This window comes from Cibotium barometz, chromosome 26 (genome assembly GCF_041138505.1).
Source record: "Cibotium barometz isolate CiBa-2024 chromosome 26, ASM4113850v1, whole genome shotgun sequence".
Taxonomy (NCBI): domain Eukaryota; kingdom Viridiplantae; phylum Streptophyta; class Polypodiopsida; order Cyatheales; family Cibotiaceae; genus Cibotium; species Cibotium barometz.
The window spans coordinates 22,347,518-22,374,747 of record NC_141071.1 but is presented as its reverse complement, the minus strand read 5'-3'; the positions used below and the strand labels follow the sequence as shown (position 1 = coordinate 22,374,747).

The window sequence follows — 27,230 nt, the reverse complement described above, 5'->3', positions numbered from 1 at the left end:
TGTCAATAAAAAGGATGGATCGTCGTGTTCTAGACTACCATGCTCTTAAAAAGCTAACATAAAAAGCAAGTTTCCAATTCCTCCTAGTGATTACATTTTGGAACAGCTAAATGACGTGAAGGTCTTCTAGAAGATTGACCTGAAAAGTGGATAGCATCAAGTGCGGATCGTAGAGGGGGACATTCCCAAGACTTTTCTTTACTAAGTTCGTGGTCATGCCCTTAGGGTTAAGGGATGCTACAGCCACCTTCAATCGCATGATGATGACATTTCGAGACTTGATTGACAAGTGTGTTTTCATCTTTCTTGATGGCTTACTTGTGATTTCAGCTATAAAAGAGCAACACAAACTCGCACAAAGAAGGTGATGATATTGTTGGAAAGCAATGAGCTCTATGTCAACAAAAAGAATTCACAGTTCTTCTTGGTCAAGGTACATCGTCTTGGCTATATCATTAGCTCCATGGGTATTTCGTTGGACAACGCAAAGGTTGCCAAAATACTAAATTGGGAAGTCCCTATGGACTGTAAGCTTTCACACCCTCAAGCAGGCTTTGGTTGAGGTGCCATCTTTAGCACTTGTCTCCTCCAATGAACCGTTTAAAGTTATTACCGACATGAGTAACGTTGCAATCGAGGTTGTTTTGTAGCAAAACCAGCATCCAATAGCTTACATGTCTCGTAAGCTCCAGCCAAAAAAGAATTACTAAGTCTATGACCGGGAGCTTCTTCTAGCAATGATCCAAGCCCTAAGCATTGGAAGCATTTTCTTTATGGGCGCGAATTTGAGGTTCGCAAAGATCACCAGGTGTTGCATTGGCTTCAAACCATGCCCAATGCACATAAGAGCGACCGTCGGCACTATTGGAGCAATGTTGGAGTCAGCTTTTCCACATCAATATGGTGGGATGATTAAGTACCTACAACACAAGGCCGAGGTTGTTTGCAAGAAAGCAGTTTTAAATGTCCAAAACACACTTATTGAGCTCATTGGAAAGGGACTCAAAGACATGAAGCACAAGTACGCAAACTCTAAGTTGTTCAGTACAGAATGGACCTAGACTTTGGACACCACAAGACCATGCCATTTCTTGATATGTGATGACTAGTAGATTTTCTACAAAGGCTACCTTTGCGTCTTGAAGAACATGAGGTCGACACTTCTCCACTACGACGCCATTGTTGGTGGTCATAGAGGCATGAACTCCACTTTGAAGAAATTGGAAAGGAATTTCCACTCATTATGAATGAGACGGGATGTGTTCATTTATGTGCAACACTGTCCACTTTGGGTAGAAGTGTCATGTGGCAACTCTATCCGCTTTGGGTAGAGAGTAGGATTGTTACACCCATTACCTATTCTCAATGCACCTTTTGAGGGTATCTCTATGGATTTTGATACAAACCTGCCTCCTAGAACAGGTAAGCAGAACACACAGTGTTCAACGATTGTAGATCGTTTTAATAAGTTTGTTCTGCTTATTCCTTGCACATCCAATGCAACTACTTGTGTTTGATGAGCTAAAATGTAATGTTTACAACCACCAAGGTAAGTCAAAATGGTTTTTGCCACTGGTTCGAGTTGTACTAAATGATTCCTATTCTTTGGCTACTGGAACGACCCCATATGAAGCAGCATCATTTAAGAGACTTTTCCAGTCTCTCTTGACTCTAGGACGTCGTGTCAATTTCCCAAGGCCAATTGCATTATGGAATCTTACCAGGAGATCTTGGAAGCTTTGAAGGATCGCTTGACCAAGGCACAAGAGGCCTTCACATGGCAAGAAAACAAAGATCGCAGAGATGTTTAGTTTTCGAAAGGTGATTGTCCTGAAGATAGGTGACCCGCAGAGTTGCAAAACAATTCACGTAGGAGGTCCCAGGAAGGAAAACGAGGCATCAAAGGTGCTGCCCAGCAGCATAGGAGGAGGCAACCTACTCTCTTCGCAGGTGCTCTGCACAAACCATTGGTCAGTGTTTGGTGCTGATTTACAGCACACAGGTCTGTCCGTACACATTCAGCAATAAAAGCAAGTACACCTTCATAGTGGGAGCCCTTCAGAGGGTTATTAGGGACCCAATCTGGTTTACTCTCCTCTGTCTCTCTCTCTCTCATTCACTCTTTGTGCAAATTGTCAATTTGGGAATGCTGAATTTTTCTCTAACCAAGTAAACGATTCTATCTCCAAGCTTCCACATGTAGCACAAGCCTTGCTCCTCTTGGTGAAATGTGAGTCCTATATTACATCCCACACGTGTACATCCAAGTAAATGCTAGCAGTGCTCTACATCAAGGTATTGAAACTCGCATCAATTGTGTAAAGGCACGTGACCTTCAAGGTAGCAGTGCCAGCAAGGTCACCCTACTTTTTTTCCAAAAAACTTCTACAATGACACCTTATATGAAGGTATTTTCAAGCTGTAAATGTTGCACAGCTCATAAGGCTGCAATGAAATCTTCTCGCTATGTGACACTGTTTGGAATTAGCATTTCATATGTAAGGTCAGGCCAGCCGGAAGAAAAATCTTGCTAAGTACCAGAAAGCAATAACGTTGCAGCCAATCCCATGTTGACATGTCAGGGTAATTTCCCTCAAAAATGCAGTTCTTCTGGGATAACTTAAAGTAGCGAAAGGATTCCAGATCTCACGTCCGTGCTAGCACCAATACCTGAATATCTGCAATGCTATAATGCTACCCCATACTATTTAGAGAGTGGTCAGCACATGAAAGGGTTTAAAGCTCGGTTTTGAGACTGAGCTGATGGGGAGAATTTGCAATGGGCTGCTATGGAATGCCCTAAAAGACCTGAGTAATAACATCTTTCTTTGGCTTCAAGCCCTTGCCTAGATGCTTTCAAGTTTTACCAACAGACAAAGTTGTTTTAGCCTCAACACTCGACAGGCAGAAGCCATTCCAAAAAATTCAAAAACATGCTCATGTCATTGCAGAAATTCCAAAACACTAGGCTTCTTACCAAACTTTGCTCCTGCCTATCCTGACCCATATTGCCAATCTTCTTTGATGTTGTAGATTGTAGCTCCAGTTTGGAGCTTTGCATCCCACTCTGCACAGCTTTCCTATCAGTTCCTGCATGTGTCTCTAACTCCAACAGCTCAACAGCAATCCTGAAAGAGTAGTTTCAATTGCAATTGTATCAATAATGTGCCTATCCATAATCAAAATCCTTACACGCAAACCTATAAGAGTGCACCATGATCTGCTCAAAAGAAACACGAAAAAAAGACTGGAATTCTTTGCAACATGGTGCCTCTTGAGTTTTAGAGCAAGCATTTTGGTGGATGCAGCACAGTTATTGAATGTTTCAAAAGCAAATCGAATTGCAAGACATAAATGTTCAACAAATATTTTATAATGCCATGCCCCCCTCTGCATGTTTTTTTTTAAGATACAGGAAAATTGTTAATTTATGACGCTTACTACAGCTAATTTTTTTGTAAATATGCAGACTTAGGCATGGTTTTATTCTGCATTCCGCATCCGTTAGTGTCTAGACACTTCAAATCCTTCTATTTTTGTCGTTGAATCTTACTCACACAATCAAATCCCAAAGACAGGAGAAGCTTGCTTGCACACACCGGATACAAGCAGCACTATTAGCAATATTTTGAATCATAAAACAGGGGATCTACATAGCTTGTGTTAACATTAATAGCTTTACGCTCCATCAGTTCACACCTATTCAATTAGAAAGCAGCACACTTGATAATTTTAAAACATGCCAACATAGACAATTCTTCAATGGAATCTCCTTTACATCGTTAAATCCCCCTTCTACTCTACGGGGAAGAAAAATATCAATGATTTCAACATGTACCCCATCAGCTTGTACTAGAGCAAAAGCAACCAATTGTAAACTTATCATGACTTAATGAGGAATTTACTGATGCATCACAAAAGAACACTAAATGCAACCATCTGCAGGTGTGAGACCTTGCATGTGCAAGATTTGGAGGTAACCTGCACTCACATATGCGACCTGATTAACTTGCCCCATGCTACATGCAACCTACTGCAGCCTTGATACTACTCACAGACATGACTTGTATGGACTGGTCATGCTGTGAACAAACCTATGCAAACTGCAATGCTGTAGAAGATGTTTCTGCCATTCCATGGAAACCCTAGTCTTTAGCAGTGGATTAATGTTTCTGCTTTCTCCTGAGAGAACCCCAAGTTCTGTAGAAGAAGAACCAAAACTGAAGATTGAAAACAAAGATTCTGCTTTTCTATCTACAAGAATACAGGTCCTTTTCATCACTTATAAGTCGCTTGTGTTTGTTCAGTTAGATCCATTTTGGTTCTAGAGCAAAGTCCCTGCCTTGGAAAGTTGATGTTACCACAGTGTTCCTTCTCACCTTCTCAGGCTTTTATCTTGCAGTTCTTCTTGATGACTACATATGCACACTAATGATGTTAAGCAATTGGATTCCAAAATCAGAAAATAGTATACTGTAAACGTAACTTGCAGTATACCAAAACAAAGCTGGGCATCAAGAGAAAAAAACACTACTCATGCCTACCCAAAAAAAAGCTTCTCTCAGCACAAAAAGTTCTACTATCTATTAAGTGCTCAAAGTCAGAAGATGAGAACACACCTACATACATGTAATGCTTTCCGCATGTCACCTGATGCAGCTGCAACTTTCTGCATTTGTCAAACACTATCTTGTCAAGAAAGCACGGTAAGATATCTCAAGAACTCATGGAAGCAGAGAAACATAAATTTGAAAGATTCTCTAGCCAGTTCACAAATCACAGCATACTTTTACAAGCTTCCCAGCACAATATACGTTAAACAAAATGGCATTTCAAAGTGAGCGACTGACTCTATGCAGACCCTGCATAAATTACCCCTTGACCCTGGAGTCTGGAACCCCTTAATCATAGAGCCCTAAAAGATCCAGAGGGCCCAAAAAATCACCACCATTTTCGAAGGCATTAAAATCTCGGATAAATGCTTGTCCCCCCCCGAAACTTCCCATTTCCCTACCGTCTGTGCTGCTTTGGCCTTCAGCTCTGCTCCTTTTTGTTTGATTTGTAAGGGTGAGCTCTTCTGCTAGCTTAAGGGTGGTGCCTTCAAGGTTTTGGATTGCCTAAGGAATCCAGCTCTTCACTCTAGTGTCAAAGGTGATGGCTACAAATCCATTATTTAGCCTGACATGACTAATGGTGTCTATGTCCTTGGTGTATCAGGCAGTTCCCCCTCTCTTGTGGATGTATGGAGCTGGTTTAATCACAGAGGAGGGGTTCTCTCAGAAGCTATGAATTAGATGTGTTCCAAGTTCAGTGTTCGAGGTTTTCTGGGACGTGATGTGTTCATAGTCCACGATCGGAGTGAATGGAGTTCACTGCACACTGGTGTCGGGATTCGGAGCCAAGTAGAATTCTTTGCTATTCAAGGTGACATTGTGTTTTGAAGAGACAGGTTGGCAGGTGCATCTTCCGTGGTGTATTCAGTATCTTCTTCATCAATTTTCTTCTCCCGACTTTTGCACACTATGAGCTGCAAAGGGGTTGTTAGAATTTTATGTGCATCTCATGTGTGGGATCTAGACCTTATATTGGGCAAAACATTGAGTCGTGGGCTGCAGTCGGTCAGTTCTTGGTGCAGTCGGCGGCCAGCTACATGGCCTCTCTATATAAAGGACCTCTCTCTTGGTTCCCAGGCACTAGAAATGAGGAGCTACTGACAGCCCCCTCTCCCTCCCACAAGCCTCCTCTGGCTGAAAGCACACGGGAGGAAACTATCTCTATACCTAGAGAAGAACACCATCTTGGTCCTCCCAAGTCGGAAGCGCCTTGGGAGCCCTAGATGAGTCACTAGAAGTATCTGAACCATTGTCATGTGTCCTGTCTTTGCCCTTCTTCTGGGATGAAGACTTGCCCTTGCCCTTGTCTATCTTCTTGGACAAGCAATCCTTTGACCAATGTCATGTCTTACTCCGAATCTCCTTCTGCACTGATGCTAAGGCATGATCCAGATCACGAGAGAAAACTTTAACTTACCTTGTCTCATGAGGATCAATTCCTCTTCCAATAGGAGGGAGCTTAGCTCATGAGAATCTGAAAGATTGGTAGTGAGTTGGCATCGCAAAGCTCTGGCGACCATATGTGTCCTATCAAGCTTGTCCTCCTGTGTCGTACATGGGGGAGCCATATCCACAACAAAAGGAACATCACCGCTGCAAGAAAACTGCTTGAAAACCTCTGATCTCAACGAGGACCAATCAGCCCCCTTAGAAAACCGAGGAAAGAAGGGGCTGGACAGCAGCAAAACAATCCCTCTGGGAAACACCCAACAAGAAGGGAAGAAAGCCAGGGAAGAAGAAGAACTGTCGAAGCCCCTTGTCGAGCTGCACCACACGTGAAGAAATCACCTTGCACTACTATCCAAACTGTAAAAACAGCCCACCGATCACCAACGCAGCTCCTCCCAGATTGCCCCTAGACTCTGTGAGGAAAACACAGGGCAAGAGCACCAGAAGAGAAAACGCTTGATGAAGAAGGGGCGACACAGCAGAAAACACAGCCTGTAGAAAAAAATGCAGCCACTTGTAGCTTCCCCTTGACACCTAGCCGCCGGAAGCTTTGCAACAGGGACAGCCCACATAAGAAGCGCTAATGCGGAAGACACTTCGGAGAAGAAAAAATGGAATCACCTGTTGAAAAACGCAGCAGCACTTCTTGCTCCAAAAAAACGCAGATGAGGGAGGGAAAAGGTCGCCAAGAGGCCGAGCACCAGGACATAGACGTCTGATACCATGTGAAAGTATGCACAGGCGGAAGCGATCATCATATAGACAAAGTAGAGAGAGTTATAGAGATAAGAAGAGAGTAGGCAATGATCAAGTTCTATTATCATAGCATGAGATTACAAGGGGTTGAACAACAGCCAGCAAATGGGCTTCACACGAAATGTGCTAGGATTGGATTGGTTACAACAAATGGGAGAGGGGCCCTTTATATAGGGAGGCCATGTAGCTGGCCAACTGCACCAGCCCACAACTCACCAAAAGAGATAAATACATGTCTGCCCAATATAAGGTCCAGATCCCATACATGAGATGCACATAAAATTCTAAAAAACTCTACGTTCCTTGTGAAAGACAACCTGCTCAAGTTTGAAAACCTCCTCAAGCTTATCCACTTCGGGTGGATCTTCCAAAACGGCTCCAATGGTGTCAGTCCCATATATGGCCTCAACGGGCTTACATGAAAAGCATCATGTATGCTCCAATGATCTGGAAGAACTAGCTAATAAGCCACATCATTGATCTTCTGCAAGATCTGGAAAGGCCCGTAGTACTCGTTGGAAAACTTGGGATACTTCTGTTAGAAGTCATCTCCTGTCTATTTGTATACACCAGGGCCTCTGTTGTGGGTGTGCCCGCCCGTATATCATTTTTCCACACTCCCCGTATTTTTTCCCATTTTTTCCTAGTGGTGGGAGGGCCGCCAGGTGATGCCAGGAGCACCCTATTGCTGGCCGACTGGATCTACATCAGTCGTGGGCTTCAGGGTTGCTGGCCGACTTGTTTTGATCAGGCGTAGGCATCAGGATTGCTGGCCGACTGCATTTTCTGCAGTCGTGGGATTTTCTCCAGTCATGGGATTTTCTCCAGTCGTGGGCACTATCTGCTGCTGGCCGACTGCCCTCATGGAGTTGTATATATTGCCCCTCAGCCCCCACCACTTCCTCATTCAGTTTTTCGGGATCTTGTGTATAGAGAAGAGTTTACACACCTATCTCTCTGTGTTTCTTGTGCTGATTATTTTCTGCAGTCTACTTGCTCTTGTCTACCCAAGTTTGGTTATCATTTCCGCTGCATATTCTGGCACGGTATCAGAGCCCTAGGCTCTAGGAGATCTTGGGCGTTTTTCTGAGCAAGAGGGGGAGCAACAGGTTGCTGATCGGTGGACTGTTTCGGGCTGAACGGGAAGAGAAGGTGCAAGAGGAAGACGGGCAAAGGGGCTGGACAGCCACTTGCATATTTTCTGATTTTCAGATTTTTCCCACCCAGCCACCCTTTCAGGCTACTCTCCGAGATGGCAAATTTACTAGAGATGGCTGAGAAGCACGTGAAGATTCCGACTCTCCCCACGTTCCCAGTGGATCGTCAGTTGGACGGGTCCAATTACGGCATCTGGAAGGTCATGATGGAGTCAGTTCTGGAGTCATATGACCTTGCTGATTTTATTATCATAGGGGTGCCACGGCCGGAAGCTGAGGAAGGGGAGTTATTATCGACGAGGAAGGACCGAGAGGCACAGGCACACATGTGGGACTGTGTCAACGCCAGGGTCCGGTCGTTTATATTCCTCAATTGCACACCACAGGTGATCAACCATGTGAAGCACATGACGCTGGCGAGAGGCATATGGGAGCACTTGGCTTCTTTGTATAACAGGGTGTCACCCATGAAGCGGATATCCTTGGAAGTGCAGATGCGGGTTATGAACCCTGCAAAGTCTTCGACGATGCAGAAACACATTAACAAGCTGCAGGCCCTTCAGCAGGAAGTCCTTCAAGCTGGGAAAGAGATATCATCCGAAGATATGGCCATCACGTTACTTTCCCACTTGCCTGGTCAGTATTCTGCTTTCTATTCCTCGTTGATCACGAGTGGCAGGCTCAGCACCATTACTTGGGAGGAGCTTGTGCCAATGGTCTTGGACCAGGAGGAACGTTTCACGAACCCTCCTCATGGCGGAGGTTCGGAGGCCTTAACTAGCCAACAGTCGAAAGGCCGTAATACCAACAAGGGCAAAGGGAAGGCTTCACCGGAGAAGTCTTCTGAGAAGAAGCCTGATCCAGAACGAGAGAAGCTGAAGACCGAAAGATCGTGTAATGATTGTGGCGAGAAAGGCCACTACTGGAGGAAGTGCCCTAAGCGGACAGGGAAGAGTGCTGATTCCTCAGCCTCAGCTGCGAAGACTCCGGCGTTTGTGCACTTGGAGATGGTGGACTCCGATGCTTCATCATCTTCGAGCGAGGAGGCAGTTGGTGTCACGTGCATCCCGCACTTGGATGCCACGTAGACATTTCTGTACAGAAGGTGCAGGACTTGGGATGGTGAACTGGTCCCATGTGAGCCCAGTCCGAGACGAGTCAGCCAGGGATCCATCTCAGTCGTCCGAGGTCAGGTGTGCATCGTCCTGCACATGAGTCCAAGGTCAGGTGTGCATTGTCCTGCACATGAAGCAGTGCCAGTCCGCGCTGTGAGTCTCCCTCTGGAATGATGTCAGATGTTCTGTGTATCTGGTTTGCAACTGGATGCCAGGCCTCTGTAGGCATGTAGGTTTGCATGTAGAGATGGGGCCAGCCCATAGGGCTACCCCAAGTTAGAAGATCTTGCACTTGCACTTGTAGTGTGGGCATGGGGGAGGTGTAGAACCACCCCCAAGGGGCCAGGAGGGCCCACATTGTGCCCACCAGCCATGGCTTGGGCTGGAAGGGCTGTCGGCCAGCCTTAGGGCCTTGGGACAGCCAGCCGGCTGGGCAACAAGGTCTAGAATGGCTGTCAGCCAAGTGTGGGACAGCCCACACAGACTGCCCAGCAGTACAGTACCCTTGCGCAGGGCTGTCCAGCAGTCAGGGGTACTCTTCTTGGTTCATGCGCATGGTGCCCAGCAGCCAGGATGCTGCCCCAGAAGGCTGCGCAGGCTGGACAGCAGTGTGAATACATGCGCAGGCTGGACAGAAGGTATTTATAGTGTGAAAACACTTTATTAATAAAACTCAGTCGTGGAGCTCCCTGAAGCCAGCCGACTGGATGCTATGAAGAGTATAAATACCCCAGCCCATAATCCATGATTCCATCTCATAATTCACCAAGTGCTCCAAGCAAACAAGGGCCAGGACAACCAAGAACATTGCTAAAGCAAAGGGGTGAAGGACTGAAGGTCAAGGGCAGGTTTTCCAGCCAAGAAAAGGTCAAGTACTTTGTATTTGTTTTCAGATTTACATCATTCTAATAAAGCAAATACACCATCCGTGGTGGGGGCCCTACAGAGGGTAATTGGGACCCAATACTGTGTCCTCTCCATCTCCCCCTTCTCTCTCTATTTTTCTGCACATCGTCTTTCAGTTTGTGCGTTAATTCCGTCGCGAAAAGAGTGCTGTTTTCTGAGTTTTGAAGTACTGATCCTTCTCCGAAGCTTCCGCATATTACAGTGGTATCAGAGCTCACTTCAAGGACAAAGATTCAGCAAAGAAAACCAGAAAATTTTTTCGCTCGTGTGGTTGGTTTTTAGACGCCGGTGGACTACCCCTTTCGGAGTGACTCCTGTCCCTCGAAGGACGGTTGGTTTTTAGCCTCCGGAAGCCTCCGGAAGTCTCCCACACAGATAGTGGATGGTCAGATTGCGTTCCGGAAAGGAACTGCATTTTCCCGCTATGGCGAACTTCGGCGACGAGAGAGAACCAGAACCATGGGACCAGAGTGCACCAGGCAGCCCAGCTAGGGCACTCGGCTTGAGTGTACAAGACATGTTCCAGCAGATGATGCGAGCAATTGCAGACCAGACAACCAAGTTGGATGAGCAGAAGGCGCGGATTTTGGCTCTGGAGGAGCGTTCTCGCTCTCCAGCGTCGCGTTTTCCATCTCCTCCTCCCTCTCCTTCCGTACCCCAGATACCAGATCCTCGTCTCACAGGGACCCTCTCGAGGGGTCACAGCCGCAGCCAAGCTCCTTGCTTGAGATGCAGATGCGTGCATTGGAGATTCGACAACGAGAAGACGAAGCCATGCGACGAGTGGAACACGAGCGTTACCTCCGAGCTTTGGACGCCAGATTGACACCAGCGGCGCCCTCGAATCATTTTCCCGAGAAAATGAATTTCAGTAAGTATAATGGTAAACTCGATCCCACTACTCTGTATTCATGGTTACATCAATTTGAAGCTTACTTTGCCGCAGTTAGGAAATCAGATATTGACAAAGTGATCTTAGCCAGTTGGTACTTGGAAGGTGAGGCCATTCCTTGGTGGACTCAGTGGGCTCATGCCCACACCAGATCAGGTATGGCAGCTTATGGGTGGGACGAGTTCGTCCGTGACCTTAAGCAGCGGTTTTTACTACCTTGAGCGACTCGAAGACGAGTTCAGGGGTGCGCGTCAGAACGCACAACCAGTCCTTCAGTTTGCCAATAAAATTTCGACCTTGTGTCTACAATTAGGCTTATCTGATACGGACAAGAAAGGGCAGTTTTTGTATGGCCTGGACACGCAAATCCAATGGGAGGTGCGTATGTTTAGGCCAGCCACCTTTGAGGACGCACTCTCGCTTGCGCAGAGTGCAGAAATGAAACACAATGGTGGCAAGCCCAAGACTTCCCAGCCGGCTTCTCCCAAGGCTAACGCCTCGGGGGGCAAAAGCCAGAACCAGACGGGGTCTTCCCCAGGACAGAACCCAGGAGCCTCTGGCTCCAAGAACTCGAACAATGCGTCTAAGCTTACTCCAGACCAAAAAGCGGAGGCAGGCAAGACAGGTGGCAAGTTGAGCGCTGAGGAGCTTTCTCAGTACAGGAAGGAGGGTAGATGTTACTTTTGTCACACAAAAGGACATACTTCTCGGGATTGTCCGAAGAAGCCTCCAAAGGCCGCCGCCGCCTCCACAGCTTCCGTGGTGAGCACAGCTCCCACACAGACCCCAGTGGCTACCCCTAGTTCTTCAACCCCCGGTGCTTCAGTTGGAGCAATTATTAGCCGAGAGCTCGAAGATAAGCAGAAGGGCGCCCATGACCAGGAGTATGAGCGCAACGAATTGCTCAAGTCCTTTGGCTACATAGGTGGCCAGAGAGTCGTTGTCTTGTTTGACAGCGGCAGCACGGAGGATGTGATCACGGAAGAGGCCGCTAGGCGTGCCCGTTTCGAGCTAACTCCGGTGGACAAACAAGTTGAGGGTTTTAGCGCAGGTATGACAATGAGCGTCAAGTATGAAGCTCTAGGTGCTAAGTTAGTCATTCAGGGCATAGAGTTTGTGCGTGACTTTATGGTTGCCCCTCTTGTAGGAGCAGACATAATTTTGGGTATCCAGTGGTTTCACAAGTTTCTTCCTGATGTCAAGTGGGACAAGCACACGTTCCAGATTGATCGGAATGTGTCAAACACCCCGGTGACCATTAAGTGTGAGCCAGGTATTCCAAACTTTCCGCTCATAAGCCACTTGCAGGCTAAGCGAGCAGTCAGGAAAGGCGCACAGTGTGCGATGATTTACATCCAGACAGCCCAGACGGTGGCCAGTGCTTCCGAGAAGTACTCGGTTCTCCATGAAAAGTTCCAGAAGATTTTTCTTCGGGACAATCTCCCTCCCCAGCTTCCCCCGTCCAGACCGGAGGATCACAAGATTGACCTCCTCCCAGGCTCGAAACCCCCGAGCAAGTTTCCGTATCGCCTTTCTAAGGCAATGGAATCGGAGTTGGACCGCCAACTCCAAGAATTGTTGCAAGCTGGCTTCATCCGCCCCAGCGTGTCGCCATTTGCAGCACCGATCTTATTTGTCAAGAAGAAAGATGGGTCTTCTCGGTTGTGTGTCGATTATCGTGCACTCAACAAGCTGACTATCAAGAGCCGATTCCCGATGCCTCGAATTGACTATATCCTCGAGAGGCTGAATGGAGCTAACGTGTTCTCCAAACTGGATTTAAAGAGTGGGTACCACCAGGTTCGGATTGTTGAGGGGGACATCCCCAAGACAGCTTTCCGTACAGAACGGGCCCACTATGAATTTGTGGTTATGCCATTTGGATTGACGAACGTCCCAGCTACATTTAACCGCATGATGATGCGTATTTTCCGGGAGTTGATTGGAGTGTGTGTGTTCATATTTCTGGACGACATACTCATATTTTTAGCTACAGTTGAGCAGCATGACATTGATGTGGAGAAAGTCCTTAAGTTGCTGGAAAGCAACGAGCTCTATGTCAATGAAAAGAAGTCAGAATTTTATCTGTTCCAGGTACATTACTTGGGATATATAATCAGTGCCGAAGGCATTCGACTTGATCCAGCTAAAGTAGCCGAGATTGTTAACTGGGAAGTACCTCAGACCGCTTATGACATTAGATCATTTGTGGGTATATGCCAGGCATATTCCACCCACATTGACGAGTTTTCTGATCTCTCAGCAGACCTCACCGATCTGCTAAAGGGAGTGAAAACAAGGAGGCAAAAGATTCGAATGACTCCACGAGCGTTGGAGGCATTCCAGAACCTCAAGGTGGCTTTGTCTGAAGCGCCTTGTTTAGCCCTTGCCTCGTGGGACGAACCGTTTCAGGTGATCACCGATGCGAGTAACATCGCAATTGGAGGTGTATTGCAACAGAATGGTCATCCAGTAGCTTACATGTCTCGTAAGTTACTGCCTGCAAAAAAAAATTTACTCAGTCTATGATCGTGAACTCCTAGCAGTCATACAGGCCTTGAAACATTGGAAACATTTCCTGTATGGCCATGACTTCGAGGTCCGCACTGACCATCAGGCATTGCGCTGGATTCAGATGATGCCAAGTGCACAGTGGAGTGATCGACAACACCGCTGGAGTCAGATATTCCAGCAGTTTGGTGGCATGATTGAGTACCTTCCAGGAAAGGCCAATCCAGTGGCCGATGCTTTGAGCAGGAAGGGACAAGTATCTGCGATTCAGACCACTAGACTTGACCTTGTTGGTACAGGACTAGAAGACATGAAGCACACGTACGCGGATTCCGAGAAATTCGGTACACAGTGGGAACAGGCATTGGATGCCACAGGACCATGCCATTTTCTGATACGCGATGGTTGGCTTTACTACAAAGGCCGACTGTGTGTCATGAAATCATTCCGGGCAGCTCTTCTCCATGATGCCCATCACGCCATTACAGGTGGTCATAGAGGGGGCATGAATTCGACTCTGGAGAAATTAGAACGGCAATACTATTGGCCAAAGATGAGGCGTGATGTGTTTACATATGTACAACGCTGTGACATTTGTCAAAAGGTGAAAGCTCCTCGTGGAAAGAAGATAGGGTTGTTACAGCCTTTGCCAATTCCTGAGGGTCCTTTCCAAGCCATTTCGATGGACTTTGTCACAAATCTGCCTCCCAGTCCGAGTAAGCGTAATACACAGTGTTTAACTATTGTTGACAGGTTCAGCAAATTTGTTATGCTTATTCCTTGCAGGGCCAATGTGACCGTCGAGGATGTTGCCCAGCTATTCATTCGGCATTGGTACCCGATTGGTGGGATTCCTAGGACCATAGTGTCAGACCGCGATGCCAAGTTTACCAGTCATTTTTGGAGGGCATTGTTTGATAATTTTGGTACTAAGTTGAATTTTTCCAGTGCATTCCACCCACAGACAGATGGCCAGACAGAGATATACAACCAGTTGGCCTTTGATGTGCTGAAGTGTTATGTCCACGATCAGCAAGGTAAGTGGGAATCGTTTTTGCCTTTAGTTCAAGCTGTTTTGAATGACTCTTTTTCTTCAGCTATTGGCAGGACTCCATATGAGGCAGCATTTGGAAGGCCTTTCCAATCGTTGTTAACCAGGACTTCGTCTTCCGTACCGGAGGCGAACAGAGTGACGGAGTCTTACCAGGAGATCCTAGAGTCCGTTAAAGACAGATTGGCTAAAGCGCAAGAGGCCTACACTCGACAGGCCAATAAAGACCGAAGGGACATGAAGTTTTCGGAAGGAGATTGGGTGTATCTTCGGATTATGAAGCAAAGATTGAAGCAGGTGGGCAAGCGATGCCCAAAGTTGTCTTTCAGGAGCTTCGGACCATTCCCCATCCGGAAAAAGATTAATGAGGTGTCTATGCAGTTAAAGCTACCTCCGAGTTGGACTATGCACGATGTATTTCATGTCAGTTGGTTAAAGCCATATGCAGGTCCACCTCCTTCAGAGGTCAAAGACGAAGCGGAACCAGACATCATTGATGAAGCAGAAGTAATGGTTCCAGAACAAATCCTTCTGCACCGTTTCAAGCATGGCTCAGGCCGAAGACTACGACAGTTCCTCACGAAGTTTCAGGACCGAGGAACTCATGAAGCGGTATGGCTCGACAAAGAATTTTTCGAAGACTATCCGGCATTATTGACGGATTATTTGGAGGCTATGCAGCTTCCGTCAAGTTAAGCAGAAGGGGATGTCACGTGCATCCCGCACTTGGATGCCACGTAGACATTTCTGTACAGAAGGTGCAAGACTTGGGATGGTGAACTGGTCCCATGTGAGCCCAGTCCGGGACGAGTCAGCCAGGGATCCATCTCAGTCGTCCGAGGTCAGGTGTGCATCGTCCTGCACATGAGTCCAAGGTCAGGTGTGCATTGTCCTGCACATGAAGCAGTGCCAGTCCGCGCTGTGAGTCTCCCTCTGGAATGATGTCAGATGTTCTGTGTATCTGGTTTGCAACTGGATGCCAGGCCTCTGTAGGCATGTAGGTTTGCATGTAGAGATGGGGCCAGCCCATAGGGCTACCCCAAGTTAGAAGATCTTGCACTTGCACTTGTAGTGTGGGCATGGGGGAGGTGTAGAACCACCCCCAAGGGGCCAGGAGGGCCCACATTGTGCCCACCAGCCATGGCTTGGGCTGGAAGGGCTGTCGGCCAGCCTTAGGGCCTTGGGACAGCCAGCCGGCTGGGCAACAAGGTCTAGAATGGCTGTCAGCCAAGTGTGGGACAGCCCACACAGACTGCCCAGCAGTACAGTACCCTTGCGCAGGGCTGTCCAGCAGTCAGGGGTACTCTTCTTGGTTCATGCGCATGGTGCCCAGCAGCCAGGATGCTGCCCCAGAAGGCTGCGCAGGCTGGACAGCAGTGTGAATACATGCGCAGGCTGGACAGAAGGTATTTATAGTGTGAAAACACTTTATTAATAAAACTCAGTCGTGGAGCTCCCTGAAGCCAGCCGACTGGATGCTATGAAGAGTATAAATACCCCAGCCCATAATCCATGATTCCATCTCATAATTCACCAAGTGCTCCAAGCAAACAAGGGCCAGGACAGCCAAGAACATTGCTAAAGCAAAGGGGTGAAGGACTGAAGGTCAAGGGCAGGTTTTCCAGCCAAGAAAAGGTCAAGTACTTTGTATTTGTTTTCAGATTTACATCATTCTAATAAAGCAAATACACCATCCGTGGTGGGGGCCCTACAGAGGGTAATTGGGACCCAATACTGTGTCCTCTCCATCTCCCCCTTCTCTCTCTATTTTTCTGCACATCGTCTTTCAGTTTGTGCGTTAATTCCGTCGCGAAAAGAGTGCTGTTTTCTGAGTTTTGAAGTACCGATCCTTCTCCGAAGCTTCCGCATATTACAGTTGGCTTCACCGCAAAGGATACCCAGGAATGGATTCTCGACAGTGGTGCTTCCAGGCACATGACTCCATCCCGTGACTTCTTCCTGGATCTGAAACGGCAATCAGGTCGTATCTTTATTGGCGATAACTCCACTATTCCGATTCATAGTGAGGGCCGGATGGAGATTATTCCCGACGGCAAGGGGGGCAAGCATGCTTCCCGTGTTCTTTATGTCCCTGCTCTGGGCTTTCATCTTTTGTCAGTGCATGAAGTATGCAAGACTGGCTTTCGGGTGGAATTTGAGGAGCATTCAATTGCTCTAAGGGACCGTGAGACAGGCAAAGTTGTTTGGGAAGGCGGTGTGGAGAATGGCATCTACAAGCTCTCTGCACTCTCCTCATTGACAGGCTCTCAGGTCGGAGATTTGTGGCACTTTCGTTTTGGCCACTTAAATGTGGATGCTTTGCGGCGCGCCTTCCGGGACCAGATGGTGGTTGGCTTGCCAGATGTTGGAAATAGGCAAGGACGCTGCAGTTCTTGCATACGTGGTAAGCAGCACAGGGAATCCTTTCCGAAGCAGGCTTCCAGGCGGGGCTTCGAAACCTTTGGAGTTGATTCACACTGACTTGTGTGGACCACAGCAGATTCCATCCTTGGGAGGATCTCTCTACTTCATGCTGCTTGTTGATGATTGTACCAGATTCACGTGGGTCTACTTTCTTTCCCAGAAGGACCAGGCTTTTGCTCGGTTCAAGGATTGGCACGTGATGGTGGAGAAAGAGTCTGGATTCCAGGTCAAGACTCTCAAGGCTGACAAAGGAGGTGAATTCTCCTCGACTGTATTTTTCCGGTTTTGTGCAGATCATGGCATCAAGAGGGAATTGGCCAATACCGGATCACCTTCGGAGAATGGAGTTGTTGAACGTAAGAACAGGACTGTGGTGGAGATGGCGAGGACCATGCTGGAGCATCGTGATCTTCCTCGTCCACTTTGGGGTGAGGCTGTGGCAACAGCTGTCCATATCATTAACCACTCTCCGACGACTTCTGTACCCCATATGACTCCATTTGAGGCATATTTTGGCAGGAAACCCGATGTCTCGCACTTCCGTGTCTTTGGGAGTGACGCGTATGTACACATTCCGAAGAAGCAGAGGGGGAAGCTTGACTCCAAGTCCCGCAAGCTGGTATTTGTGGGGTATAACTCTCTTTCCAAGGGATACAGGTTATATGATCCAGAGAGGAACGAGATTGTTGTCAGCCGGGATGTGGTCTTTGACGAGCATGTTCCAGCATCCACTGTCGAGGAGCCGCCACTTCTTGGAGATCCAGAGGAGTCTGATGATGATTCCCAGACTCCAGTCTACCACTCCAGTTGATCGACCTCAGTCATCACAGGAGGTTGAGCCCGCAGCTGGAGTTGAGCCCCCGCGAACACAGGAGGCTCCACGATCTGTTCGAGTACCTAGGTGGTTGTTAGACACCCTTCGGGAGTCAGGTGTCACGGAGCTACCCTCCGAGTGGACCACAGAGGACGGCCCTCGAAGATCACATCGAGTCCGAGATAAAAGCAACACGGCGGAGCTTCTTCAGGTGAACTATGCTCTGATGTCTCGTATCATGCGGGACAAAGAGCCCACTTCCGTCAAGGAAGCCCTTTCACAGGATACTTGGAGGAAAGCCATGCAGGTGGAACTTGACGCCATCGAGAAGAACCACACTTGGGAGTTGGTACCGAGGCCGTCGAAGCGGTCAGTCATTGGTGTCAAATGGGTCTTTAAGACCAAGTACGCGTCTGATGGGTCGGTGGACAAACACAAAGCCAGGCTCGTGGCTAAAGGTTATGCTCAGCGGCCAGGCATCGACTACGAGGATACCTTTGCACCGACAGCGCGGATGACCACGATTCGGACCGTTCTTGCCCTTGCTTCTTCTCAGAGGTGGCCCGTGTACCAGATGGATGTAAAATCTGCGTTCCTTAATGGTGACCTGCAGGAGGAGGTGTACGTTGAGCAGCCTCCAGGCTTTATTGTTCCAGGATCGGAAGGGATGGTTTACAGGTTACGTAAGGCCTTGTATGGTCTTAAGCAGGCTCACAGGGCTTGGAATCAGAAGATTGATTCCTTCTTTATTCGGACTGGATTCCAGAGATCGGTTGCAGATCCGAACCTGTATCTCTTTCGGGAACGCGGCATGGTCACACTTATCATCCTTTATGTGGATGATCTCATTCTCACCGGCGGTCATGTGGAGCACATTGGAGTGACGAAGGCTGCCTTGTCAAAGGAGTTTGAGATGACCGACTTAGGCTTACTCCACTTCTTCTTGGGATTGGAGATCTGGCAGACCCAGAGGGGGTTTTTCGTCTCTCAGCAACGGTATGTTCATGAGTTGCTTGAGGCCTTTGGGATGGAGAACTGCAAGCCTATTACTTCGCCGATGGACCCGAACACAAAGTTAACCGTTACAGATCCTTGTGAGCCAGTTGATGCCTCGCAGTACCGGAAGTTGGTTGGTTCATTGATCTGGTTGCTGAACACCAGATTGGACTTGAGCTTCTCCGTGGGGCTGTTGAGCTCTTTTATGCAAACGCCATTGAAGACTCATTGGGACACAGGATTATGGATCTTGCGGTACTGCAGAGTACGAAGGATCTGGGACTCTTTTACACAGGAGGGAATGGAGTCAAGCTCCAAGGTTGGAGTGACTCAGATTGGGGAGGAGATCCAGACACGAGGAGATCTACTTCAGGATACACTTTTACCCTGGGCTCAGGAGCAGTTTCTTGGAGCAGCAAGAAGCAGCCAACTATTGCCCTTTCTTCAACAGAGGCAGAGTATCGGGCTGCTTGTGGTGCTGCTTGTGAGGTTGTATGGCTGCGGAGGCTGCTAGGCGAGATTGGGTTTCCACAGAGGGAGCCCACAGTCATCCAATGTGATAACCAGAGTTGTATAGCTATTGCTCGGAACCGGTTTTCCATGCCCGGACCAAGCATATAGAGATACAGTATCACTTTGTACGTGAGAAGATCTTGGCGGGTGACATCTTGCTACTTTATTGTTCGACGGAGGACAATGCGGCGGACCTCTTCACAAAGTCTCTACCTCAGGCTACGCTTAGGCGGCACTCCAGCTCCCTGGGGTTGGTTTCACAGCCAGGAGCTGAGAGGGGGTGTTAGAAGTCATCTCCTGTCTATTTGTATACACCAGGGCCTCTGTTGTGGGTGTGCCCGCCCGTATATCATTTTTCCACACTCCTCGTATTTTTTCCCTATTTTTCCCATTTTTTCCTAGTGGTGGGAGGGCTGCCAGTGATGCCAGGAGCACCCTATTGCTGGCCGACTAGATCTACATCAGTCGTGGGCTTCAAGGTTGCTGGCCGACTTGTTTTGATCAGGCGTAGGCATCAGGATTGCTGGCCGACTGCATTTTCTGCAGTCGTGGGATTTTCTCCAGTCGTGGGCACTATCTGCTGCTGGCCGACTGCCCTCATGGAGTTGTATATATTGCCCCTCAGCCCCCACCACTTCCTCATTCAGTTTTTCGGGATCTTGTGTATAGAGAAGAGTTTACACACCTATCTCTCTGTTTGTTTCTTGTGCTGATTATTTTCTGCAGTCTACTTGCTCTTGTCTACCCAAGTTTGGTTATCATTTCCGCTGCATATTCTGACAACTTCCCCTCTTTACCTGGCCTCTTCCTAAGGTGTGCTTTCTCAAATTTCAGCAATACCCAATCGCCTTCTTTGAATTCAACTTGCCTTCTATGCTTATCAGTTGACTTTTTATGCTTTGCTTGGCATCTCTCTATGGCAAAGTATAGATACAAAACCTTCAATACAGTATTGTGCAAAATGTATAAATCAGAATGCTGTATGCAACTATAATGGGACCATGGGCTCTGTGAGAACAGACTCTTGGCTCATGTGCATTGGGAAGTGGCGTTCCCCCAATCCAGCAGACCAATCTAGTCATCCCCCAGCCTTGTGACCAAATGCCGCTGGAATTTTCTGACTTTGATGCCAGTAATGGGACAATCATGGCTGTGTCATCGTCTTCCTTTGGCAGCCTTGCCGTGAACTGTGGAGTGTCGTTGGCTGCCACAAGGCAACCTACCCTGTGCAGGGGATGCAGTACACCATGGGAGTATCAGCACCAGACCTCTAAGATTCTCCAATCACTCAGCAGGTGTAGCATCAGATTGTACAACCGATTTCCTAGGTCCACCTCGACACCAGCTTCATCAACCGGGTGCAGTGGCATCTAAAGTGGCAATCTGACAACATGATCAATTGAGGGATGGCAAAGCATATTCCAAAGATAAATCTTTGACGATTGCTCATGCCAATCATGCAGGAAAAGGAGGAACTGTTTTTTCATCACTTATCAGAAGAAGAAAACTAGTTTCTGGGATTAAAAAACCTCAATGCTCTTTATATGGCAATGTCATTTAATGGCAAGAAGCAATATAGTTTGATGACGTGGACAAATCACTCTCAAACACCAATAGAGAACCAACAAACCAGTAAGCCCAGAAGCGAAGCACAGAGAGACGTACCCTTGCACAAAGTTCCAAAGCTGCTGGTTGGAAAACTGAGAACGGAAGCACCTGCAAGCACAGCATAGAGTTCAATAAACAATTTGTTCAAATTGCAGACTTCAATAGAATGGTATAACAAGTTTTAAAATTCCATTCACAAAACTTTACACAGCTCGCAAACCAAGCCATAAAACTACACGCTGGTGGGAGTTATTATGAATTTATGTGCTGTTTGTATGATATCATGTATATTCACAAACCATTCACATGAACTGTGCGTAAAGCTTGTATGTCTTTTAAAAGAAACGGCAAGATTTTTCTCATAAAAGAGATGTTAATTATGCGTGTTACAGAGCATACAAAAACAAAGGGAAGTCATCCAAAGCGGAATAAATCACTGATGATAATGCCAAACAGGGTAGAAACATTGGTTTCTCATGAAAGCCTGAGTGTGTGAAGTTTCTGAGGGTTTTTCTAAGAGAGTGCAAATGGGATCTGTTCCAGAGGACGGATGAGGGAGCCAAACAAAAGAGAGGGAAAGCCATTGTCTGAGAGTGAGGGATTCCAAACAAAAGGGATGATAGGCGACTGAGAGGGCAACATGTTTGGTTGTTGGACATAAATTGGCATGAAGGGAGAGGGAGCCAGAGCACTATCAGGAACAAGGGGAAATTTTGGAAAGAGGCGACTCGATGGAGTCTGATCAGCAGGGTGGCAGAGGTTCAGATACCCAATCATTTCCCAATTGTGAACAAGGAGCCACTGGGCCAATTATTAAGGCAAGGATTTCTTCTAAAAGTGAAATGCAAGTCCTCCTCTCAGTCCTATGGCTCCCTTTAGAATCGGGGCATGATTAGTAGCTCTCCACTTCTCGACTCTGGTTGTTTGTATCAATCCAATTGACTCTTTAAAAATGTAACGATTAAATGGAACAACTGTTTTTTGTGCACTTTCTTTAAGCCCTATCTCCATGTGAACTTGTATTTAAAACTTGCATTTTGTTCAGTCGTTGAGACTGTGAGTTGTGCAGTGTCATCTGATTGGCATGGAGGGGACTCGCACGCAAAATGTGGTATACAAGCTAGCATATCGAACAAAATACCATAGTATCCGCATGCCCTTATTAGTTAAAGCCTCAAAAATACATTTAAGTAAAGCCTTTTAAGACAACATGCAGGACAATGGAAAACCTTAATCAAACCTTTGTTCTTTGATTGAGGACTGCTATCACTTGATCCTTTGTATAGGGAGAAAAAGGGATGACCATAGGATGACCTGCATACCAAGATCCACATATTGATAATGATTCTATCAGCTGAGTAATATTGCATCACTGCATTGCATTGAGGTGTTTGCAAAATCAGACAGCATACAGCTTAGGGAGCCAAAATTTGGAAGAAATCGATCTGCCAAATCAATTGCATTTGAGATCCCTGAAGCAAAAATGGTAGGTACATAAGAGTTGATTGCACAAGTCAAAAACAAAAATCTAACCTAAGCTCACCAGCTCATACACTAATCAGGGCAGACAGGTCTTTACTTTCCTTCATGGTGACATGATTGACTCACCAATCAAGATACATCGTGATTCCGTCTGAGCAGGAAGCTCAAGTAGTTCATGAAGAATGGTTTGATCTTTACTGAGCAAATAGTCCATTTCATCAACAATTAGCATCCTGCATTTTTTTTTAAAGCATCAATGAGTATTTGCAACATCAAAAAAAAACCCACCCCAAAAAAAAAAAGCTTGCCTGCCCAGCCTTTCAGATAAGTTTAATATTATTCAAAAAGTGGGTGCCCAGCCTTGATATGTCTAAAGTCTGCCAAGCACATCCTTTTGCCATCATTCAATTCAAAGTTCGGACTATCAAGTTTGATCTATAGGATATCAAACCGTCTTACAGCATTCTCCCAGATGACCCATTTCCAGGTTTGCGTAGTGCATGTTTGACCTTTTGCAATCCTGGAAGCTTGGAGCTCTTGATTTTTCCCTTTCTTTGTTGTGGTGAAACATGCTGCAAAATCTGTAACAAGAACATTTTGCAAAAACGTTGATGCTTTCTAGCAAAAAACCAAAGGATGAGCAGCAACCTGCAAAAACTGAATTAAGAGAGTAACAAGTCTGGCACAAAAGATCTAAAACCAGCATACCCTGTCAAAAATATCATTGGGGTTTGTCAAAGAGGTGCAATTGAAACTAATAATCTCCGGAGCTTGCATATCACCCTTGATCAAACACGAAAAAGAAAAAGAAGTTAGCATACAGACAAATAAGTGGAGGTCAACATAATGATGATATTGTAAAATAAAGCGACAGCCCTAATTATCTAACCATACATGACCATCTTTCATTTATTTCCAATGGGTCACACGAGGACCTGATAAACTACGTCTACCCTAGCCCCTACATACATCCAGTAGGAGGCATGAGAGGCATGATTCACTCAATAACCCCTTTCCCCTAAACTTGAAACAGGGCTGGAGGAAAATACCTCTTTTTAACCATGTGGATCTAGATCCAATTCCATGGCTGTTGTCGATGCTACTGTTGCAGCTGGAAGAATGGTGTATCCAAAATCTGTTGATGTTCTTGCTCACAAATTCATTGTTTCTTTTTCCCATATGCCTCAGGTTGTTGAGAAGTTTAGCACGATTGGAAATTACCATGTAGGGTTTGAGCACTTGAGTGTTGCTACTATCACTAAGATACAGCACAACAAGTTGATGCTTGATCTTCGAGTTATTCATGAAGTCAAACATCTAACAACTGACGACCAACTGATATATTGCCGTCCATGTCATGTGCATCACGCATGTGAGTGCCATGTGGACATGCTTCCTACTTGCAGCCACCTTCTAGGCAAGGTATGTGGCAGAAAATGCCCTGTTTGGGGCTGCCTTCGCAGCCCAATTGGTGCCTGAGGTGCCTAAGACATGCACCAATTGTTAGAGACAAGTTGGGCACAATATGAACACAATACATGACCTTTTGGACAACTTTTTCGGGGTCATAAATGAGCTGGCTGACCAGCATCATGAAACCCTATAAAAAAGGGTAGATTAGTGTTCATTTTATGCATCTCACATCTCAGTTTTGCACACATACATGGTGGATACAACTCTTGGAAGCAATCCTCAACCATTAATGCATCAGCAGGAGGATCTCATCCAAGATCCAAGTTCGTCATTGTAAATACTCATGTTTTGCAGTATACAGTAGATTAGGTCTCTCTCTCCTTCTTGCTAAGTTTTGATTAGCATTAATCTCTCATGTGCTTAGCATTAATCTATGTTTAAGTATTTCCACTGCATCACTCATGTGATAGTCCAAAGGACACGAGTAAATGGTGGCTCAAAAAAAACTTAACAACTTTATCAGAGGTGTTCAAGTTCCGAAAGCAAAAGACCCTTGCAATTTGCACAAGGATATGACATGGAAAGAAGCCACGTAAAGTGAGTAGGATTCTATTTTAAAGAACCAATCCATGGATCTTGTCAAACATCCAATGAGACACAAGATCATCACTACCAAGAGGGTCTACAAAGCATAGATTGTTAGAATTGTGTATCTCAGTGTTTTGGGGCTTTACTATTTATCTGGGATTTTACTGGATTTTCTCCTATTTACTTGTTCAGGGCCAGTCGGCCAGCCCTAGCCCTAGAGGCAGTCGGCTAGGTCTCTACTCCACTATATAAGGAGTTCCCCTTTATTCACTCATTCATCCAATCCACTTGCACATAGTTCAACATCCAATTGCTGGCCATTGCCATTGTAAAGCTTTACTACTGTTATAAAAGGTGATCTTGTCCAACTCTCTCTATCTCTTTTGCACTCTCTCATATGTTTACTGTTTATGCTTCTGCCTGTGCTATCTCCTTCACACATGGCATGAGACCTTGGACAAGTATTAAGGGCCAGCTTGTCACTGAGGAAACACCACTAGGAGAACATGACAAAGGAAAATAGAGACAGGGAAGGTAAGTGAAGCAAGATATCACAAAGTCTGAAAGGGCCAGGAAGTGCAAGTTGAAGCAAGTTGCATGCCTTCAGCTCAGGTAATGAATATCTTCAACTATTATTTTGTTTCTCTCTGAAACTACGAGTGTGTATAACCATAATCCCCTTGCCAGGTCAACGGATTTGATGCATTGGCAGCTTAGGGCTGTAGACTATTGAAGTCTGCTTTCCTGAACAGAAACTTGAGGGGAAGGTATGTTCAGCAGCCGCCAGGTTTTCCAGTCCCAAGGTGTGCATGCCAAGGAGGCTTCTAGACTCTCCCTTGGGCTTTGCACCATATTTGCTTAACGTGGACCAGCATGCTCATCGCAAATCATGAAACTCAGACTCTTGATAAATACCATCCTTCTTAAGTTTTTCATAACACAACTCCCCAAACCTCATACAAAAACCCAGTCTCATGAATCCAATACTTTCTTCATGCAAAAAGAAATATTCGAAATGGCCCAAACCTTTTGATGCAACACGTAGAAAAATAGACAAGCTCACCTCCTCGGTCCACTTATAAGCCAGCAATTTGACTTTCTCCATGAGTAATGACTTTCCTGTTCCTGGGCACCCACAAATATAAAGACTTCCGGGCTGCTGTTGTAGAAGGTGGTCTTTGCAAAACTTGAAAACTTTGCTTTGCTCAGCCTCTCTGCACATCATAGTATCAGGCACAGTTGACAAGTGCAAGGCTGCCTTCACTGCCTGGATATGGCCAGTATCTGCACATCTAACAACTCCCTTGTAAAATGCAGGAAACAAAATAATTGTAGCTTTTTTTCTTTTCTATGTGAAACAGTTCTCACCAGATGCATTGAAATACTGTTGTCTCAAAGCTTTTTTAGGTGATGCACCATTGGAACAAACTTGGAGTTTAACTTTGTTGATTCTTGTCTTTCTGGGGCTTTCATGTGTCTATGAAAATATTTTCATATGTATACTCAGATCACCAACGCAACAACTATATAAATCTGGATAAGAAAAATTGAGAAGGCAGAGGAGATACCTGCAGAAAAGACACCCAACTTCTCATAAGGCAAATGCTATTTTGCACTTTCACAATTACTCGTGCAATCGATGCCTCAACACAACAATCTAGCTTCTTACACCTTCTAAGCACAACCCATTTTATACCCACCCAAATAAGCACAAACCAATTTAACATCCACATATTGAAAACCCTGACCTCAAAAACCCCATCTTTACCCTAATTGTCCCTCATTTTCAGTCCTGCAATGATGTTTATATATCAAGTTTTGTCAAGCAAATATTATTAGCATACGTCCACATTTAATTCAGCTCAGATATATATACTCTAAGCCCAACCTATTTCCACCCACCCCTTACCTGACCGTACCCAATGTAACCCAACCAATTGTCCTGCAGTACAAGCCTTAACCTGAGCACAATACCTTTTTCTAGGCAAATATAGCACAACCACCCAATTGTCAATACAAGCCATTTTTGCCCACCCAAGTGTCATTCAATTCAAGCCCTAACCTAAGCATAGCCCAATTTCACAAACCGGAAATTACCTTTGCCTGAGCAGTAATTACCTTTAACTGAATAGAATGTGTAACGATTTTCCCCTGATGATGATGGGCACACCTTTCTTCTTGAATTTCATCCTTTTCACCTGACTGATCTGAGGCCTCTTGATCGTATACCAGTAGCCTATCGACCGCTCCATCATGATTTCCATTTTTGGGGTCAGGCTTGCTCTTCTTGGGCACTCTTTTTTTTATCACAAAACCCTGGAAGAGCTTTCTCTTTCTCTTGGGTTTCTTAACCTCGGATGCTTTCTCTGCGTTAACCTGCCCATTCTGATCACTCACATCCCGATAAGGTCCCCCTTCACTGCTCTTTTTGGCGGCCTTTTCTACAGGTTTGAATTCTGAGGCTGCTGAATTCAACCTGGCCGAGCGTCGTGACGTAGTACCTGCACAAGAACCGGTCGGATAGAATGATCAAGTTCATATGAAATTTTGGCGGGAAACTGCCCGACCTGCCAACAGAACTGCTCACTTACAGAGAGAAGGGTCCGCCGCAGACTCGGTCTGTTTGGGCTCCTTAACCGTCATTCCAACAGTTGAAATTGGCTGACAACAAAGAAGAAAACCCAGCGGCTCAACGAAGAGGCAGTTCCTCTCTGAGAGGTCTGTCCAAACTCATTGCCTTCATTTTCGCTTTCATCTTTACTATTAACCTTACCTTTTAACACTTTCAACACCTCTTTTTTCTCATCCGGGATCCCCCTCCTCTCTTTAGAGAATGAAGATTAATGAAATAAAGTTTAAATTTTGGAATAAGTGATTGCACATAATGCTAAACTTTCGTGTAAATTAAAGTTGAAAAGAGGGGGGAGAGAGAGAGAGAGAGA

At 46.1% G+C, this 27,230-nt stretch overlaps 1 protein-coding gene across 1 annotated transcript in view; it reads right to left on the bottom strand.

The window, feature by feature from the left end:
• Window positions 1-27,072, bottom strand: part of LOC147623768 (DNA replication factor CDC6B-like) — a 54,022-nt gene extending 26,950 nt beyond the window's left edge. Inside the window, exons 1-12 of the mRNA XM_086820382.1 lie at window positions 26,880-27,072; window positions 26,407-26,789; window positions 25,657-25,765; window positions 25,352-25,572; window positions 22,996-23,070; window positions 22,747-22,868; window positions 22,414-22,520; window positions 22,218-22,277; window positions 22,046-22,119; window positions 20,863-20,913; window positions 4,620-4,669; window positions 2,978-3,128 (exon numbers count right to left, since the gene is read on the bottom strand). Coding sequence (XP_086676508.1) covers window positions 2,978-3,128; window positions 4,620-4,669; window positions 20,863-20,913; window positions 22,046-22,119; window positions 22,218-22,277; window positions 22,414-22,520; window positions 22,747-22,868; window positions 22,996-23,070; window positions 25,352-25,572; window positions 25,657-25,765; window positions 26,407-26,789; window positions 26,880-26,931 — 1,455 coding nt within the window. The 5' untranslated portion in view covers window positions 26,932-27,072. The remainder of the gene's footprint in view (window positions 1-2,977; window positions 3,129-4,619; window positions 4,670-20,862; window positions 20,914-22,045; window positions 22,120-22,217; window positions 22,278-22,413; window positions 22,521-22,746; window positions 22,869-22,995; window positions 23,071-25,351; window positions 25,573-25,656; window positions 25,766-26,406; window positions 26,790-26,879) is intronic.
• Window positions 27,073-27,230: the final 158 nt, after the last annotated feature.